At 33.3% G+C, this 20,107-nt stretch overlaps 1 protein-coding gene across 1 annotated transcript; it reads right to left on the reverse strand.

Moving 5' to 3' along the window:
- Positions 1–4,485: 4,485 nt before the first annotated feature.
- Positions 4,486–11,864, reverse strand: LOC102626498 (lysine histidine transporter-like 5). The gene is made up of 7 exons (XM_025098490.2): positions 11,728–11,864; positions 10,923–11,306; positions 10,182–10,578; positions 9,844–9,949; positions 8,935–9,026; positions 8,740–8,808; positions 4,486–4,584 (listed from the first exon to the last, which is right to left on the reverse strand). The coding sequence occupies exons 1-7, from the start codon at positions 11,778–11,780 to the stop codon at positions 4,486–4,488; spliced, it is 1,200 nt and encodes a 399-aa protein (XP_024954258.2). The 5' UTR covers positions 11,781–11,864.
- Positions 11,865–20,107: the final 8,243 nt, after the last annotated feature.

The following is a 20,107-nucleotide window of genomic DNA, read 5'->3' on the forward strand; positions in this document are numbered from 1 at the left end:
TATTATTCATTAAATATATTTTTTATTAGTTTTGTAATTAAAAACTATAATTCTTTAAATAAGGATAAAATTGTAATTTGAAACTATTTACTTCCAATCCAAGACAAAGTAAACACATAAATTGGATTCTAATCTCTATTCCATGCTTCCATTCCAGTGTAAGTAAACAACCTACTCCCACTCCCACTCCCACTCCACACTCCCAATCCTAGGATTCCCACTCCTCAAGATTCCCAATCCAATCCAAAAAGTAAACGCTACCTTAAAGTATAGGGATTTGTATTAAACTAGGGAAAGGAAAAGCTAGTTTTTCTATGTTTTAAGTATTGTTGTCGACAACAATAAAAAAAAAAAAAAGAATTGTTGTTGACGTATGTATTTAAGAAAAAAATCATTTTTCAAGAGTAATGTTATACACCTCAAATTTTTTATCTAAAAAATTTATGTTAAATGATGTTACATCGATCAATTGGTTGGTGAGATAATATAGTTAATTTACTTGAACCTTGTAAAGAGCTACCAATTACTCAATGAATGATACATCATTTGAAATCAAATTTAAGATAAAAAATTTAAAATATCTATCATAACTCTTTTTTCAATTGTTTTAGTTATTGTGATTCCTAACCCCCGAAACTCACTCCCCTATTGTTGTTGCAACTGCTACTATTTTGTTTTTGCTATTATTTTTTAGAATTTTTTTTTTTTGAAGTATTACAATGTGAATATTTTTGGATTATTTTACTAAAAGCCCTTTTAACTTTCATCTAAGTTTTATATTTCTAACGCCAAATGAGTTCAAATTTCTCTATAATGTCATGTGTTAGATGAAATGACCTTTTTACCCTTACTTTCAGTAATTGTTATTAATTTTAATAGGAGCAAATTGATAATCTTCTCGTTATACGTAGATATTAAAGGCTTGTTTTAACTTTAAGGGACTCTCTAACCTTGCAAAAATTCTCAAAAATAAATACACGCTAAATGCGTCTATGTTTTGGAATACATAAGTTATAAACTGAGAAAGGCACGGAATTAGGATTTAAACTGAAGAAATTAAAATTTCAGGATGTTAAAGCAAAACTTCTATAAACTAAGGGGTCAAGATATAAAACGTTCAAAGAAATTGACTAAATTTTAAACGGAGGGGATATTTCCACCCCATTATTTGTCTAAATCCACCCCACCTCTAAAAATATTCACAATAAATACCATTATTTTCTAATAAATACAAATAAAAAAATTATTTGTATAATTAATCAATTAAATCATTCTTATATTTTTTTCTCATTTTTTATTTTACTATTAAAGTTGTTTTAATATAAGTTCTATATAATTATTTTACTGTATAACATAATAGCTCAGTTGCCTGAAGTAATATTTGTCATTGTATCTAATACTTTAGGTACTTAATTTTGTAACCGATACTCAAATTTTTTTATGAAGTCTAATAATTTTTAATATTTTACATGTAAATGACATAAATTTGACAGCCTAATAATTTAAATGAATATTGTCTCATAAAGGCATTATGTTAGTTTAATTAAAGGTTAATAATCATATTAATAAAGTAGAATTGACCCATTTAGAAAGAATGACATTTGTATAAAATAAAAAAGGTTGAATTTAAAGTAAATTTTTGGTACTTTATCTTTTAAGGGTAAAATAGCTAGTTTAAATTTAGGTTAAAGCAATCTTATTAGTCAAATCTAGTGAAAAAAATCTAATCACAATAAAATAAATAAGATAGATTTAATTGATTAATTCTTCATAATTCTTTTTTTTTTGAATTTTTTTGAAAATAAAGTAAATTTTTTATAATTATATTTTTACTAGGATAGACTTACAGAATTTGTGGGGTAGAAATACCATCACCCAATTGTAATTAAGACCTTTCTCTTTTTTGATGGGTCTCCTATTATTTTTTCTACAGCATCAATAATGTAAGACCTTATAATCATTAGAAACTTGCCTTTAGAAATGGAATCTGTGTCTTTCTTTGATGCAGCTCACTGCACAAAGACTATCTATGCCTTCATTCTTCTGATAAGGTCTGTATCGGTAATCATGTTGTTTTTGATGAATCATCTTTTCCTTTTGAGTTTGGAATCCAACTTTCTTCACCCTCAAGTTCTTGCTCATCTCAGTCTTCTAATAATTCAGTCAGTCCTTCTGTTCATTTTCCTCTTCAACAGACTGGAGCACAACTTGATATATCTCCCTTTTCATCCTCTGCTTGAGCAAAGGATTCAGCCTCTAATCCAGCTCTATCTACCTCATTTTCACCAAAAAGACAATCCTCACAACCTCAACACCTATCACTGGACATCCAATCCCACCAATTAACTCATTCTCCTCAACCTATTCATGGCCATTTCATGGTCACTAGATCCAAAGCAGGGATATTAAAACCTAAACCAGCCTACATGGTGAACTGTACATCTAAACCTTCAGAGCCATCTTCAGTATCAGCTGAATTGAAAAATCCAGTCTGGTTTCAAGCCATGAAAGAAGAGTATCGGACCTTAATTGACAACAAGACTTGAACTCATATTAAACCTCCAAGTTCAGCTTGAGCAATAGGCAACAAATGCGCATATAAGATTTAATACAATCCTTATGGCAGAATTTCTAGATACAAACTAAGGTTAGTAGCTAAAGGATTTCATCAAACTCAGGGGGTTGACTACAATGAGACATTTAGCCCTGTTGTTAAGGCCTTTACCATCAAAGTTATTCTTACCTTAACTATCATGAATAATTGGTCACTAAGGCAAGTTAACATCAAAAACTTTCTTCATGGCTATCTAATTGAGGACGTCTACATGCAACAACCAGAGGGCTTTGTAGATCAGTCCAAGCCTACTCATGTTTGTAAACTTCAAAAGGCTCTTTAGATTCTTAAACAGGTTCTAGAGCCTGGTTTAACAGGTTAAAAATGGTGCTGACACATCATTGGGGTTTTCACAACTCATGATCAGATATATCTCTGTTATTCAAAAGCGTTCATTATCTCTTTTACTTCTTGTTGTCTTTGTTGATGACATAATTGTGACAGGTTCCAATTCCAATCTAATACAGCAAGTTATCACAAATATGTAGTCCACTTTTGCACTTAAAGACCTTGGAGAATTAAGATATTTTCTGGGTCTTTAGATTATCAAAAATATTGATGGCTTGCATCTTTCAAATGCAGGGCTGCACTCCCTGTTCCACTCCAATGGCAGCTGTTATTCCTCCCAATAAAGCAGACAGTGAATCTTTTGCTGATATAACTCTTTGTCAAAGCTCTATTGGCGCTTTATAATATGCCACTTTGGCCAGAATTGAAATAGCATTTCCAATGAATAAGCTCAGTCAATTTTTGGCTGCTCCTACTGTTAATCACTGCGAAGCTTGCAAGAGATTCTTCAGGTATCTTAAGGGTACTTTACACATGGGTTTATAGTTTTCTAGTCATGGTCTTTTGGACAGTAATTGCTTTAGTGATGCTAATTCGGTGAGTGATCGAGATGATTAATGGCCTATAGCTGGTTATTGTGTCTATCTTTGTCCAAAAATTTGGTATATGGTGCTCCAAGAAGCAGGCTATAGTCCTTAGGTCGAGCACAGAATCAGAGTACCGAGCCTTGGCCATGGCTGCTTATGAGATTCTTTTCTTTGGATCAGATCTTCGTTGACAGAGCTTGGTGTCACTCTTACTTCCACACCTATTCTTTGGTGTGATAAGCAAAGCGCAACTGCCTTAGCAAGTAATCCAAAGTTTCACTCTCGTACCAAGCACATTGAGCTTGATGTTCATTTTACTCAAAGTTTTCAAGTCCGTTATGTTCCTAGCTCAGACAATGTTACTGATATTATGACCAAAGCCTTATCTTATCACCCTTTTAGTTCATTGTGTACCAAGCTCAACCTCATTACCTTAGGCTGAGCTTGAGGGGGAATGTTAGATGATAAGCTGATCTGGTGCAGTGTGTGCGCTGATGAGTGTTGATGAATTGGTGCATGCTGATGAACTCATGAGCTGGCTTGCTGCATGTGAGCGAGTATAAATTGAGTTGAGTAAAAAACTTAGATTGTATTTTTATTCATTCGGCTCCATTTAATCAATTCTAAATTCTTTCAGATTTCTCTCTTGCTTTCTTTCTCATTTTCTTTCAATCCAAACAAGCATATTAAACTCTAATATTTCATAACAAAATATGTTTTGTTAAAAACAATTAAAAATTAATAATGTTGTGTGGAGGTTTTGGTATTTGAAAATCACCTCTATTTTTCAACATTCCGAAATTATCCTTCATTCTACAATCATTGATCTTTGTCATGTACATATGTGCCCTAGGACATTTTTTTCTTTTTTTGTTGATTAATAGTTGTAAGGAAAATTCTAAATAAACAATTCAGTTATAAACAATTCACTACAAAAAATATATCCAATTCCTTCTCACTTAAAGAGAGAGAGAAAAAAACAAAGAATTGAAATTTTTATGAGAACATTTTGTAGGATTTTGATGATATGATAATTTGTCTCATTCCTCCAATAGGTGCTAGAATAGCTATCCCAACCCCGACGATGATAGAAATCTGCAATCAAAACACAAGAAATGAAGTCCAAGAATAGCTATCCCGACCCTGATGATGATAGAAATCTTTTTTTTTTTAATTTCTATTTTAAACATAGACAAGTTAATGATATATTTATATGGGCATCAAAGAGTGAAAATGAAATCATATATAAACTATCTTATAAAAGAACGTCCAATAAAAACAGCAAGCTAAACGTAGAATAATTTCAACTCAACATCGAGTTATTAGAAGGAATAGGATAATGTTTAAAACTCTCCCGTTGTTTGTTAAAATTAATCAATTTTTCCTCATGATCCAAGATTCATCAAAATCCTCCTTTCATTCAAATTCTTTTGCTAACTATCAACATTTTTGTTTATCATTATTTTACTAGAGTCAGACTTATGGCTACCAAAAAACAAAAGTTATTAAATAATTTCTGCTAACTACCTGGACAAAACTCAATAATTATCAATTAAAAATCAATCATAAGTCTGATTTTTACGTAGTAAAAAGCATAAAAAAATGAAATTTGATAGAATCTTTTTAACAGCTTTATTTTTTTTATATGAATTTGAAACATGAGAGAAATATATTAATTTAACCAAATAACATGACATGCTTTGATAATTTGTCCAAAAGAATAATACTATTCTCAATGACTGCTAGAATGGTTTATCTAACAAATATATATAAGTACTTATTTAATCTCATAAATATTTTTTAGATTTTTGTTATTGTTTGATTGTTTTTCTTGTAAAGTTTTTTAAGATTAAATAAATTATTTTGCCTCTACTAAAGCTCAAATTTTGGATTCTTTGAAGTAGAGCTTGAAAAGTCCTTTTTAAAATGTTAAAATATTTAAAATATCTTTTACCTATTTGACAATCTTATTTCATTTATTTCATAACACAACTTTAAAGAAACTTGCTTATTAAAGTAATTTTACACTTTTTAATAAAAGCTCTAATTGACAACTAAATAACTAAAATCTTTCTCGCGGAAGCTCTACTTGTAAGCTCTACTAACAAAAATTTTATTTAAATAAGTTTTATTTGAAAAGTTATACCAAACTGAGTCTTATATAGTGATGTGCCTTCTATTGTGTTACTAAATTATAGAATTGTATAATAAGTGTAATAGAGTACGAATGTGTAAATTATTTAAAGTCAAATAATATACTTATGTGTAAGAACAATTTAATTTAAAGTTGATCTAATTTTTGTTTAGAAATATTCAATTGCAAGTTATTAGATAAGAATTATAAATAATTAATATTGATCCAAATGTTAGGCATAAATAATAAAGGATTAAAGCTCGCTTAATCCCTATAACGTTGGTACTCGTTTAGTACTTGTAATTTTAAAACTACCTCAAAACATCCATGTCGTTAAACTATTAATTCCCTGTCATTACTTTTTATTTCTTTTGCCTTACTTTTATACTATTATGCTCTTATAATAATGTTTCCTTTTTCTTGGACATTAATAAAGAAAAAATTAAATAAACAATTCAACCCCAAAAAAATAAAATAAAAATAAAAAGTATATATTAATTTTTGTGGAAGCTCATGTATGTCCAAAAAATGATATTGTAAAAAAATTAAATTAATAATTTTTTTGGAAATTAATTAAAAAAATTAATATATTAACTCCTCAGCAAAGCGTTCCAAAAAAAAAGAAAAAAAAAAGAAAAATTATTGTAAGAAGATAATATTGTAAAAATAAGCCCAAAAAAAAGTAATTCTAGAGAGTGTTAATAATTTAACGACAGTAATATTTTAAAATATTTTAAAAAATACAGTGACTAAACCGCAAAAAAAGTTACTCACCTAACTCTAATCTGCCTCTCAAACCGAGAAAAGATAAAGTAGGCTAGCTTCGGGATAGCACTCAACTAATTGTTACTTACGTTCTTTTAGAATAGTTATAATATTATACATGTATATTATAATATGAGGTATATTAGAGCTCCAAATACAAATATTATATAGTATAGCCTTCGACTAGCTCCAATCTCCCATTAGTAACATTCGGAATAAGTCAACCCCCTAAACTACTATTTATTCCATGAAAAAGGAGAAAAAGCCTCGTGGGGACTTAATATGATATACTCAAGAACCAGCCCAACATTGAGCTTCAAGTCCGATGATATATCATACTTGGATTACTATTCAACGCTGAGCTAACTTTTTTACCGAGAAAAAAATCAATAATCTAAAAATGTTTTTTCTCTTACCTAACGACATTTGATTTAGCAAAAACTTATCACTAATAGCAAAAACTTATCACTAACTCCTTGTCCATCATACTTATAGTTAGGTATAAATGATAAATTACTCAACTACCCTAAACCACCGTCTAAAACTAAGAAAAGATAAAGAAGTAGGTTAGTTTTGAACCTTCTATCTCTAGCTCTATTCGGAGATCCTCAAAATCCCCATGTTCAGCATTGTTTAGAAATTTGGGTTCCGAAAAATCCCTCACGAAGTCAAACTCATGCCAAGTTGCAAGTATTGTCATCTTGTGGAAGAAAAAAAGTAATTTTGTGCCTTGTGGTAGTGTGCAAACTTTGTAGAGGATGTTGGGAGAAATTCTAAAATACATAAGAGGTTTTATGTCAATCATAAAATAAGTATATAATATTATGATATGTCTGTATTTATTTTAAAAAACCGTCATGTAAGTGATGTTATACTAATTTAATTACACATATTATACATGTATTAGTTGGTTATATTATCTCTAATGTATTTTAGAACTCCTCGGTTTTAAAAACCCAACATGTAATGGGACGCTAGGTGGCTCTAAATATGGGTCCGTTTTTATGAGAGCCATGTGTGTAGAAATGGACAAGGTACTGAAACAACCAGGAGCTGCAGAAGATTTCGAAGCAGCTGGACAAGCTGCGCGAGACAGCTTCCAGTCCTGCAGGAAAGTTTGCTATTCAGGTTTTTCAGAATGCTCTGAAGATGCCTGTATAGCTTCTTCCACTGGATTGGACGGTTCAGCTATTGTGGAAAAACTGTATTCTAACATTGGATTTGATCCAACTAGAATTGCTGATCCGTTCAAATTCGTAATGAGGGAATTAGATGATAGGTTGCGTCACTTACATTTTCATATGAGCATCAATAAGGATCTCCAGCCATGGGCATTTATGGAATAATAATTATAATAAAAAGCACTCTTGTTTGGACAGAAAGACAGCACAGCGGGAAAAAAAAAATCTATGTGGATTTATGCACTTTTTATATAAAATTATAACCCTGCATAGGATTAGCGACTTTTCTGTCACCGTCTTGTTCATTTATCACTTTTCTTAATTAAAAATTGTGTAAGAAAGTTAGAAAAAAGTCTTCCTAGTGTCAACACTATCAGGTCACTTACTGACATGGTGGTGTTGGGGAATTATTTTGTGACACTTAACAATCATGTGGCATCGTTTTATTACTATTATTATTTTTTATTGCAATTATTTTGCCATTTTTTTTCTCTTTCTTCCTTGAACAAAATATTTGTCTCTCACTCCTCGATGCCACTTTCAATATCTGCAACTCCAATACTCAACTGAACTGCATTTTCATTCTAAATTTCTTTGAGACATGTGAGAGAAAAAATTAAACTAAAAGATTTTCAATCCTAATACTCAACCTGCCAATTAGAGCTGAGCGAATGTGCAATAAGGTTTTGGAATATGTTTGACTGAGAGTGAGATCCTTAAAATTTTCAATGAAGGGAGATGTATCTTAGAAAATTTAAAGGAATTAATCGGAAAGAATTGTCAAAAGTATAAGTGATCAAATCGGCAATGAATATGTTTGGCCGATCAGATTTTGGTGGTAGCATAGGAAAGACTTTACTTTAAAGATGATATTTACCGGAAAATAAGCCTCGTACGGACTCAAAAAGGAGTAAGTATCGATTTAAAAAGAACAAAAAAATTGATAATTACACTTTTGGGGCTTCCTTGGGGCCGATTTTAGGCCGCACGCGCACATATATCATTACTCATATGATAGTGAGAATCATATTGTGCTTATTAATTTATTTGCTTATTGGCTTATTGTAAACTTAAGGAAGGTGGGTTAAATATAAGTTTTTGCAGGTTTTGTGGTAAATAAAATTTAAGAAAATACAAAATAAATAAATAAAAGGAAGAAGGCGAACTTACCCAACATGCAAACCAATGAAAGCTCCACCATCTGGGCTTTTTAACGATAAGCCACATAATGCAAGGAAGCTGACATCCAATACATCCATTAATTATTTGGTTATAACCTATAAGTAGCTGTATGTATCTCTCTCCCTCTCTATACACACACACACACACACCAAGATTATGAAATCGAATTGGTTTATCACTTACAAAGTATGATGTCGATGAAAAAACAAGTCCTCCAAAGAACCCTAGCAACCCTCCAAAAAATGGTAGCAACATTGCAATAAATCCTGTTATAGCTGTCACCATATCCATAAAATAAATAACTAAATAAGCACTTACAATGTTAAAAAGTGTATACATATATATTATATGGGGTTAATTTCGGATAATCTTATCATGATGATGACTATCTTCAAATTATTTCTTTTTTTTTTTTTTAACTACAACTTAACCCCAATTTTGTTAAGAAGACAAGAAAAAAAAAATTCATCAACCCACTCACATTTGTTTTCTTATCTTTTGAACAAAATAGAAGGTGACTTGAGTTTTTCAAAAGTGAGAGAAGTGAGTTGAAGATAGTAGAGATAGTAAGTTCACAAGGGAGGAATAATCCAAAATTTACCTATATTAGTTGATGTAATATGTTCTTTATTAAAGACTTTTTTCAACAGATAACTGTCTAAGCTTGTAAAATTTCTCAAAAATAATAAGTACATGCAAAATGCGTCGATGTTTTAGAGTACATAGACTTTGAGAGCCACGGAATTTGGATTTAAAATAAAAATAAAAAATAGAAATTTGAGGAGGTTAACGATATAAAATTTTCAAAGAAATTGAATCAATCTCAATTAAGTCCCTTCTTTTTCCTGAAAGTTTTTCCAACCTAGGGTCTAAAGATCCTCCAGGCCACAACATAGATTTGCCTTGCGCAGAGCCAACCTCTTCTACAGAAATGCAGTACAGTTCTGCAGAGTTCATAATAAGATTTTTCGGTACAAAGAGTTATTAGAAAATAAGAGTTTGTGTAGACTTTCTTAATCGATGCATCTAATACAAGAAATGAATTAGAATCCGAAAATAGTAGAGATTTTTCTATTTAATGTCTAAACTTACCAACATATGAACTACGAGCAACTAAACGAAGAAGTAGTCCAGGTGTAAAGCGCATGTGTTGTACCAAATATGATTCAATCATGTCGAACACTGGCATTGCAAAAACCTAAGAATCGGTGGGAAAAAAAAAACATGTACAATTATTCAATGTGCAGTGATTTCAAAAATATTATTTTTATTCTTTTTCAGATGATCTCGACTTAGCAAAGTTCTTATATTCAAAAAGTAAAATCAATTAAAAAATCTAGCCAAGCGGGAGACATAATGAACCTTATCAACTATAACGAACGAAAAAAAAGTAAAAACAGAAATAAAAATCAAAAGAGCCGAAAACATACCTGGTAACTTCCTACAACGTGAAAAAAAACCATGAAATTTGCAATGGCAATAAGCCAGGCAGGTTTTCTCAAAGAAATGAGAACGTCATCTTCCACGTATTGACCGAAAGCCCAGTAGCCAGAAATGCCAACAGAGAGGTAGCAAAATGCAACAATCACATAAGCAACAACAACTCCTTTCCACATTGGTTTTTTTGAAGGGACTTCTGGGGTTGATGGGATTGTGGCTTGAATTTCGAGCACAACGCTGTGTCCTGCAAATGCAAATGCGACTGTTCCCAGTCCGTTTAGGAAATCGAAAGCTTTTCCGACCTCCGTATGAGACCGGACTCCGTAGCTTTCAGGACGGTGATGAATTCCTTTCTTTATTGATGTTATTAAAGCAACCATCGAATAGCTGTAACGACGAAGAAGAAATTTAGCACAACCATCTAATGATATTATGTTAAGTGTATACTTATTTATTAAAAAAGAATTGAAAAACTCTGTATTGTCTGTTGAAATTAAGCCTAACTTTTTATTATCAGTTCTCTAATAATTAGTCTGGTCTAAGAATAAAATAATAAGAGATAAAAAAATCGAAAGGTAATGGAATCTTGTTAAAGACGATGAGGAAGAATGATTATTTTATTGAAACAGCTTGAGGAAACTTTGATAATTACCCCTTTATTTGTTTATTTCATTTTATGGGGAAAAAATACATAACTTGTATGAAAAAATTGAAGGCCAAAATGTAATTACCAGATAGACATTACAGCAGCAAGTAAGGAAACCCCTTTCAATGAATTGAAATTGGGAGTTTGAGAAAGCACAAGATGCAGACAAGCAAAGATGAGAATAAAATATGTTAATCTAACGTTTTCAACATTGTGATCAAGCAGCTCCACAAATTTCATTAATGATTTTCCTCCGGTGACCATGTAAACTATGTCTGTTGCAATTTGAACAAGCATTTGTTGCGGCATCACAAACCAATATCCAAATCTCGGGCCAAAACAATGTTCTCCCAATTCTGGGTATCGATCAAATCTCTTTCCGGGCACAACTTCATGCAATTCAACAAGTTGCCATAGTGAATAGAATGTGATTGCCCATGAACCGAATATCGCAGCGAACCCTGCCCCCCTGGAAAAAATTTTAAAAAGTGATATTAGTTTGGAAAGCACTTTGGAACTCGAATGCAGGAGAAAGACTGACGTGGGGTGATCCCACTAACTTAGCATACTGCCTTAGCACACAAGGGTAATAAGTTCAAACAATCAGAATCTGCCTTTTAGCAGATTTAGTGGCTCGCATGGAGAGACTAGTAAAAACATTATTCTTAATTTAATGGGTCCTACAACTTCTCACTTCTCGTACTGAGGTGATGCACCTGATCCACTAATTTTTTTTCTAAATTAAAAAAAGATCAAATTCTCAAGTGCAATGTTTGCACGTTATGAAAATGTTATTTGACCTTGTATGATGTTGTTTAACACCTATACAATATTGTCAAATCCATAGTTTCTCATAATGTGCAAACATCTGCACTGGATAAATATAATACCAGCCGAGTTGAGAAAAAGCGAAAGGTAAGCCTAGAACTCCAGCCCCCACCATTGCAGTTACATTGTGAAAAGCTGAGTACCACCATTTTGCTTTTCTAGAAGCTGTAATGGGAAGCCAGTCATTCAGATCTTTTCCTTGTGTTTGCTCAATTCCCAGGGCTCCACTCTCAATATTTTGCTGAGAACAAAAGAATGCTTTCATCAAATAATATTCATTCTCATGGAAAGACTAAAAACACTAGTTCCTGAAACTGAGAATGAGAAACAAAAAAGAACTTACATTAACCATGGTAGCCTCTCTTGTGTTGCAGAGTCTGAAATAACTTTTTGTGTTTGATTCTGCTAAGGCTCAAATAGAGGAAGCCTGAGAACCATATCTTTTGTCCAGAGATCCTAATAATCTGCTGAGTCTTGAATTGGTCATTGAAATCTCAGCCACAGTAAAAATAAATCGAAGACATGAATCTGAAGTGAATAGTGAACATTGCAACTATATTATCCGAAAATAAAGGAAATTCGGATAATTTTATATCTATGACCTATATAATCCAAAAATTGTAGAGTAAGGATTTGTAGGAGCCATATTTTAAAAATGCTAGGAAAGTATTTATTGAGAGCCACGTAATTTTTTTTCAAAGTAAATTATATTAATGATAAAGAATTGTTACAAGAAGTGGACCGGCTGTCCGTTGAGAAGGCAAAATAATGAAAACTTTTCTGTGTTATACGAAGTATGCCAATCCCCCCTACAATACTAGACCAACCCAGACATCTATCTCAAAACACTTCCCCAATTTAGATTAATGAAGAAAAAAGATGAATCTTAGAACTCCTTGAAAACTGAAGCCCAAAGCGAAGACAGAAGACGGATTCTATCCCATAATTCTTTAATATTATGTGCATTTTTCCCTTAAAAAATAAGAAGATTTCTTTCCTTCCATATACCCAAAGCAGAGCTGCGCGCCATAGCATAAATACAAAGAGCTTTGGCCTTTTTTCATTTACCAAAAGCATAGGAATTCTCCATAAAAACAGAGTGACAAGAACCTGCAATGACTCACAAAATGTTAGCCTTTTTGCACAACTTTAAGGTCCCATCATTTTTGATCTTAATTCTTCTCCACTTAAGTACAAATTGGAAAAATAATTTAAAATTTCCTCTTTAATTTTACTATTTTCCTCAATTTTATCTCTCGCTGATGTTTTTATCTTTGATTATGTTCTTGTTTCTCTTCTCATTTAATATTTTATGAAACATTTTGGTATTGCCATCCCCATCCTTTGCCCAAGTAGCCTTAGCCTTTTGCCTCTACATTATCTCCTTCTTAAAGATCATTTCCTGCACCCTAAATTTTATTTGCTTTCTTTTATTAAATAAAGTCTCAGACATCAGCCCTGCTTGTTCCCCTTTTTCAATTTCGATGATTCGACCTTTGATCAATTTCTTTTCTTCCTTCACATTGCCAAAAACAACCTTATTCCAGTTCTTCAACTTCTTCTTAACCTTCCTTAGTTCGGTCTTGAATTTATATTCTTCATAACCAATACAATGCATCCTACTCCACCAATAAATCTTCTATGCATTGCTTAAATTGATGATGTTGTAGTCACATTTTTTCAAATTTAAAAGGAACAGGTCCCCATTTTATAGCATTAAAGTCTAAAACAATGAGGCAATGATCAGAAGTAGTTCTAAGAAAAACAGTTTGATCAATACAACATGCTAGCTCCACCCAGCCGACCCAAAAAAAAAGTATGTCTAATCTGCAGCACAGTGGATTGACTTTACAAATTTGACCAGGTAAAATCAGCTCCATATAGTGTCAGGTCCTTAAGAGACGTCTCTCTAATGAAGTAGTTAAAATCCCTCATGCTTCTAGTAACTCTTCCTTCATTAGATTTTTCAGACGAAAACCTGACTACATTAAGATCGCTACCTATACGCCAATTTGGACTACACAAACTAAACAACCTAGCAAGCTCCTCCGAAAACCTTTTCCTTTCTCTTGATTGATTAGGAGATAAACTCCTGTTAGTAAACAATCGTTTCCAGAAAGAAGCTGAATTTTGATGGAAATAGAAAATTCTCACTGAAGAACCATAACCCTTCTCATGTTCCAAGCTAAAGGAATTCCTTCTGCTCTTCCCACAGAAGAGAAAAACAACCAGCTTTTAAAGCAGCTACCCCAAGAAGTACTCAAGAGCTTTCTGTCAACCTATTTCTTCTTTGTTTCTAGCAAAATTATAATGTCAGCATCTGACTTGATAATGACATCTTTGACATAGTACGTTTTTTTCTTATCCCCAAAGCCTCTAATGTTCCAGCTTAAGATCCTCATCAATTCAACTTACCCAATCTCCCATTTTCGTTTATACTAGACATAGGTACCAAAGCTAAGTTCATCTCCGCTAAAAAGTCTTTCATTGCATCACACTTCTCTCCATTATTTCTCTCACCAAGCACAGCCTCTTTACTAGTACTACCGGGTTGCTTACAATTCCTCTCCTTTTGAATTGAATGAGAGGAGACTTAACAACATTGTCGCGTACTACCCGTTGCTCATGTGCTTTAGTAAAAAAAAGATTTAGTTCCAAGCTCTTCTGTTTCCAAAAGCTCACGCCTGGTTTTGCCCTTTGAATCACTAGTGCTGTAGTCAACCTCTTCACTTTCATCATCCCTAGTCCCTACTAGTGTTTGTCCCTCTTGTTTGATTCTGGAACAACAAAGATTCACAATCGCAGCACCCATCTTCATCTCAACTTCTCTGAGACCCAAGTGCCTTTCAAACTTCCGTAACCTTTCTACCTCTGAAGTTGTCTGAAATTTGTGTTATGCTTGTCATTTGTCAATGCCATCGGAATTAGGACTGGGATCTGAAGCCCTAGAATCTGTATTCTTCTCACTTTCAAGTAGCATCTTCTTATTTTTATCATAGGCCAAGTTTCCTCTCTTATAGTCATTGTGCTTCTTTACTAAGAAGGCCCAATTAAATCTCCCCTTCTAGACTTAGACTTTGTTTGATCCTTATGAGCTCATTTGGGCATTAATTGAATGTCTTGGGCTAAATCCTTTAACAATGACTAATTTGTGTTCTGTGGCACCATAATTGGATGGCCCAATATCATTCTGCGGAGACACCACTTTCTTTCCCTCAAGTCTTTAACCTATACGAGGGCTAATTCGGCCCATATTATTTGAATTAAATCTTCTGTAATTTGAATTTTGAGCCAGACTGCAGCTGGCATGTAATGATCTCGTTTGGAATGAAAGTGTTTTAACTCTTACGTTAGTTGTAATGAAAAAATTATAATTATGAAACAAAAGTTAATAATATGTAGTAAGTATAAGTTTTAAATAATAATTTTAATAAAATTATTTAAAATATAATAAATTTTTCATCATACAAGTGAAAAATTATATTAACACATCTTCCAAACTACAGTATTTAATATTTATTAAATATTTTAATATTATACTTTTTAAGTTACAGTTATCCAACATCAATCTCAAATGCACCTAATGTCTCTGACATTATCGATTCCAGCTCCTACTTTTGAAATCTGGTAGCACACAGGTACTTTACTAACTTCACCCCTCTTGGAATGAAAATACCTTCTTTCTTCTTCTTTGCTTTTGCCACGTAATCTATTCCTTTCAGTTGTCTGATAGTGCACCAAATTTCTATGCCGCCCCCAATCTCAATTTCATTACGCAAGACTCTAATGGTCACCACCACTCGAGGCGGCTCTAAAGTATTAGGGACTTGAGGTGAATATTTTTTTTTTTTGAAGTCTCGTTATATTTAGTGCCTTTTACACTCAAAGAAACATAAAAAACACAAAATTTAATTACATATTGAATATTAACAACCAGTAAGATAATAAGAAATTTCAAAAAAGAAAAGTAATTAAGAATTTTTTTTTAAATTCCCCAAGATTATTATTTCAAGAAACTAATTTTTTTAATTTAAAAGTAAACAAATAAATGTAATATTTTTTTTATATAGAGATGAGCACAAGAAGTTTTATAATGTTAAATAATTAAATTTTTTAAAATAGACAAATATTTTTTTAATATTTAAAAAAAACTAATAATGAATTAATAGTTAATACTATTAATTATAACTCTTTAATATTAAAGTTAGCAAATATAAAATTTGTGTAAAAATTTTTAATTATAAGATAATTACTAATTAAAGAGAGATCTAAAAAGCAGGCTTTTATTATAAATAAGTTTAAAAATAATAATTTGAGTATATTAAGGGGAAAAAAAAAGAGATTTTCTAATATATGGGGATTAAGCTGCCACAATGTGACATTCCTAATATATGGGACTCTAAAGCGGCCCCTGCCACCACTTCCGCTCCTTCTTCTTGAATCGAGATTGCTGCAGGAATGAAACCTTTTTCTGCCTTTCTCACTTTTATCTTTGCTTCTTGTAAATCCTTCATTTTGATAGTTTCATGATAAACTTCAACGAAGCCACCACAAGATTCCCCAATTTTCTAAAAAAATATCCACTCTCCACATGTGAAATGCAAGACCACGAATACTAAGCCATTCACCGTTACAGGATGATAGCACATCAAATCTTTTGTTAACAGGTGGAACCCACTTGCTCAATTCCGCGTACAAATTTTCTTCCAATTTATAGAAACCCATTGCACCCAGCTCTTCTGTCTTCGTAAAATTATAGCACATGAAGACTTTACTCTGTAACCCCTGCCCGATTGCCTCCCAACTCTGAAGCCATACTGAATCTTCCACAAACCACTGCTCTCTTCCAACTACCGAATCTTGTAGAGTCAACATACGATTTGAAGCTTTCCCCGTATGTAAATGTCTGCAAATTCTTCCTCCTTAATGAATGTCCCTTCTCTCTCTCCCCCAGATGAAGATTTCGCAAGCACTCTGCCATTTTGTTCCACCTTTCAGATTTCTGACCTTGAGGAATGATAATCTTTTGTACTCCGTGTTTGAGGAATTAAATAGAGCGACCATGATCTCCTCCAAGTGAAAGTGAGCAAATAGTTGAGCAGACCACCTCGACCAGGTGGTATGAGCTTGAGCAGATCACCTCGACCAGGTGGTATGAGCTTGAGGAGACCACCTCGACCAGGTGCTATGAGCTTGAGGAGACCACCTCGACCAGGTGCTATGAGCTTGAGCAGATCTCGACCAGGTGCTATGAGCTTGAGCAGATCTCGACCAGGTGCTATGAGCTTGAGCAGATCACCTCGACCAGGTGCTATGAGCTTGAGCAGATCACCTCGACCATGTGCTATGTGCTTGAGCGGATCACCTCGACCATGTGCTATGTGCTTGAGCGGATCACCTCGACCATGTGCTATGTGCTTGAGCAGATCACCTCGAGCAGATCACCTCGACCAGGTGATGACCAGGAATCAAGACTCAGTTAAAATAAACCACCACAAAGCTCCTCCGAAAAATGAGAGCACAAATTTGATCAATTAATGGTTATTGTCACGATCTAAGGTCGTGGGTGTGGGGTGTTTATAAAAACCCCGAGAAAACCACGCCAAAGGAGGAAAAGGGGGGCTCTTTTTCTCTTGATCTCACTGAGAAATTCTTTCTGGATACTCTACTTTACTTTTCTATAAATTATTCAAAAAGCTTTTGGTTTTAAGGCAATGTTTATTAAGCCATATGAGAAACGGCATATTTGGTTTTTCTTGTAAACCCCATAACTGACTTGAGCGTCGGAGAGTTTATGCCAGAAAAACTTCCGGCACCTCTGACCATTCTCTGTAATTTCAGGTACTTATTGATTGTCAGCTTGAAGATTATATGCTCATGAATGTTCTGCTCATAGTCAGAGAATATTCTTGGAGATCAACCAGCAGCTTCCCACCAAACAAATTTAATGATGATGCAGGGATCTGAAATTGAGTCACTAACCAACTCGTTCGGATTTCGGCATCAACACTCCGTTTCGACCCCCATTTTTGAAAACTGTAAGGAAAGATCTGTTCTTATTTGGTATTTCTCTATCCAAACTTGTAGAATGCTTACCCTGTAAAGTGTAAACTTCATAAAGATTAATCCTTGAGTTGGCTTTAATTGTATCCAGAAGCCTCTTCCTTAGCCACAGAGCATTCTACTTAGTTGAAGAATCTACGGAACTGACTTTGCTCTGAAATCTTGATGAATTCATTTCCCTCTGCTTCCAGGACGAAAAACTTTTGCTCGATCTTAAACTCTCTAACTAATCTCCTATGACTCATTATCATTCTTCCATTGTTGAGACCCAAGTAAGGTTAAAGATGTGAAATATGAATAAATTATGGGAAACTTTTTACCTTTGCAGGTGCAGCTTATGCACCATAGCAAGACCAATAAATTATGTATGTGTAGTTACTGTAAATGAAATTTTGGTTCCTGAAATAATCTTGTAGATGATCTCAGCCAAGAAAATAAAATATTGGTACTCGGGCTGCACAATATTTGACTCATTTTGATTATAGTAACTAATGAAAATGGTTTTAATGTTTTTGAATATATAACTAATGCACATATAATATTGATGATAAACTATGTATAACTGACTGATAGCATTCAAATATTTTTTAATAATTTTTAAAATGTAAAGTATTTATTTATTATATTCAGTTTAATACTTGTTTGTATTTCCATTCAAAAAATATGTCATATTTATTTTATTTCAAATAAATCTTGGATTAATAAAATTTAATATTAATAAAATAGGTATGATGTAGATTAATATTATTCAAATAATTTTGTTTGATGTCCAAAATAATCTTAAAATGAATATATTAATTTGTTATATCATGAATAACTACTGGCAACAATGGCCAGGATGAAACTTTCCATTGCGTTTCAAGAATAAACGTTTCTCAATTATCACACTCAAACCTCTTCCAGTGTTGATCGCCTTATTTGGCTTCCTTACTTATCCCATCGTCTTCACATTTTGGACAAATTTTAGAATATATCAGAGGTACTATGTCAGACATACAACGAGTAAATAATGTTATGACATTTGTGTATTTATTTGAATTTTGAATCATCATGTGAGTGGTGATGTAACACCCTAGGCGAATCCCACATTGGCAAAGCACGAGAGAGATGTTGGGTATATAAGGAGTGATCCACACCTTAATTGGCAAGACGCGTTTTGGGGTGTATGGGCACCTCAAAAACAAACTCGTGCGGGTCTTGTTAAGGCCCAAAGCGGACAATATCTTGCCAAATCTGGGTTGAGTCATGACATTATGGTATCAGAGCGGCTCCGCGTGTCCTCTTGAGCGATGGTGGGGCAAACCTCAGTGAGGACGCTGAGTCTCCAAGGGGGTATATGTAACACCCTAGGCAAATCCCACATCGGCAAAGTACGGGAGAGATGCTAGGTATATAAGGGGTGATCCACACCTTAATTCCGCGTGTCCTCTTAAGCGATGGTGGGGCAAACCTCAGTGAGGACGCTGAGTCCCCAAGGGGGTGTATGTAACACCCTAGGCAAATCCCACATCGGCAAAGCACGGGAGAGATGCTGGGTATATAAGGGGTGATCCACACCTTAATTAGCAAGACACATTTTGGAGTGTGTGGGCGCCTCAGAAACAAACTCGTGCGGACAATATCTTGCTAGATCTGGGTTGGGTCATGACATTATGATCTCACCTAGGGTGTTACAGGCGATTATTCAATTATACACATCATGCATGCATTAATTTATTGTAATATATCAAAGATATTCTAAAATTTCTCCACATTTTGATAAAAAAAATTTGCCCAAAGATGCATTCCTAACTTCATATAGTCATGCCAATCTTATAGTTGTTGGGCAATTGGTAAGCTATGTTGTGTCTATGTAGTTTATAAGTGACTCAAAAGCAAATTCTTATGACCTTCTAGTTATTTGACAAACAACGACAGTTATATAAAAAAAATTGATTTTAAGTTGATGTAAATAACTTAGTCTCCTAACTAACACATAAACCTCAATATTCTCCTTAAATCTACTGAAAAAACAACGAATTTATTTATCTTGGGAAAGGGATTCAGCCTTGGCAAGGAGCCTTTTCAAACTAAGCCTGAATTGATCTCCCACACTATTAGTTTGTCGTAATCTGGTAAGCTCATTGGATGGATAAAAAAATTCATGTTGAACTATATTGTAAACGAAGACCTTCGAACATGTCCCAATATACTTCCATTGATCGACTCTTACTGAAGTAGATGGTACCACATTTGTGCCTCCCATTCAAAGTGAAAAGAGCCCTAATCCTACTTTTTCCGACTTTGTTCTGTTGTTTGAAATAATTCATCAACTCTACATAGCCAAATTTGCAGGATCTTCACTAGCATCTAAAACGTGGGAAATCCACCTTAACTTTG

Source organism: Citrus sinensis, chromosome 3, assembly GCF_022201045.2.
Source record: "Citrus sinensis cultivar Valencia sweet orange chromosome 3, DVS_A1.0, whole genome shotgun sequence".
NCBI lineage: Eukaryota > Viridiplantae > Streptophyta > Magnoliopsida > Sapindales > Rutaceae > Citrus > Citrus sinensis.

Excerpts from the sequence above, each read along its gene's own strand:
- LOC102626498 (XM_025098490.2), bottom strand. The coding sequence starts at position 11,780 with ATGGTGGGGGCTGGAGTTCTAGGCTTACCTTTCGCTTTTTCTCAACTC. Across the intron at positions 10,579-10,922 it reads GCTGCTGTAATGTCTATCTG|CTATTCGATGGTTGCTTTAA; the intron begins GTAATTACATTT and ends TCGTCGTTACAG. Across the intron at positions 9,950-10,181 it reads ACGTTGTAGGAAGTTACCAG|GTTTTTGCAATGCCAGTGTT; the intron begins GTATGTTTTCGG and ends ACCGATTCTTAG.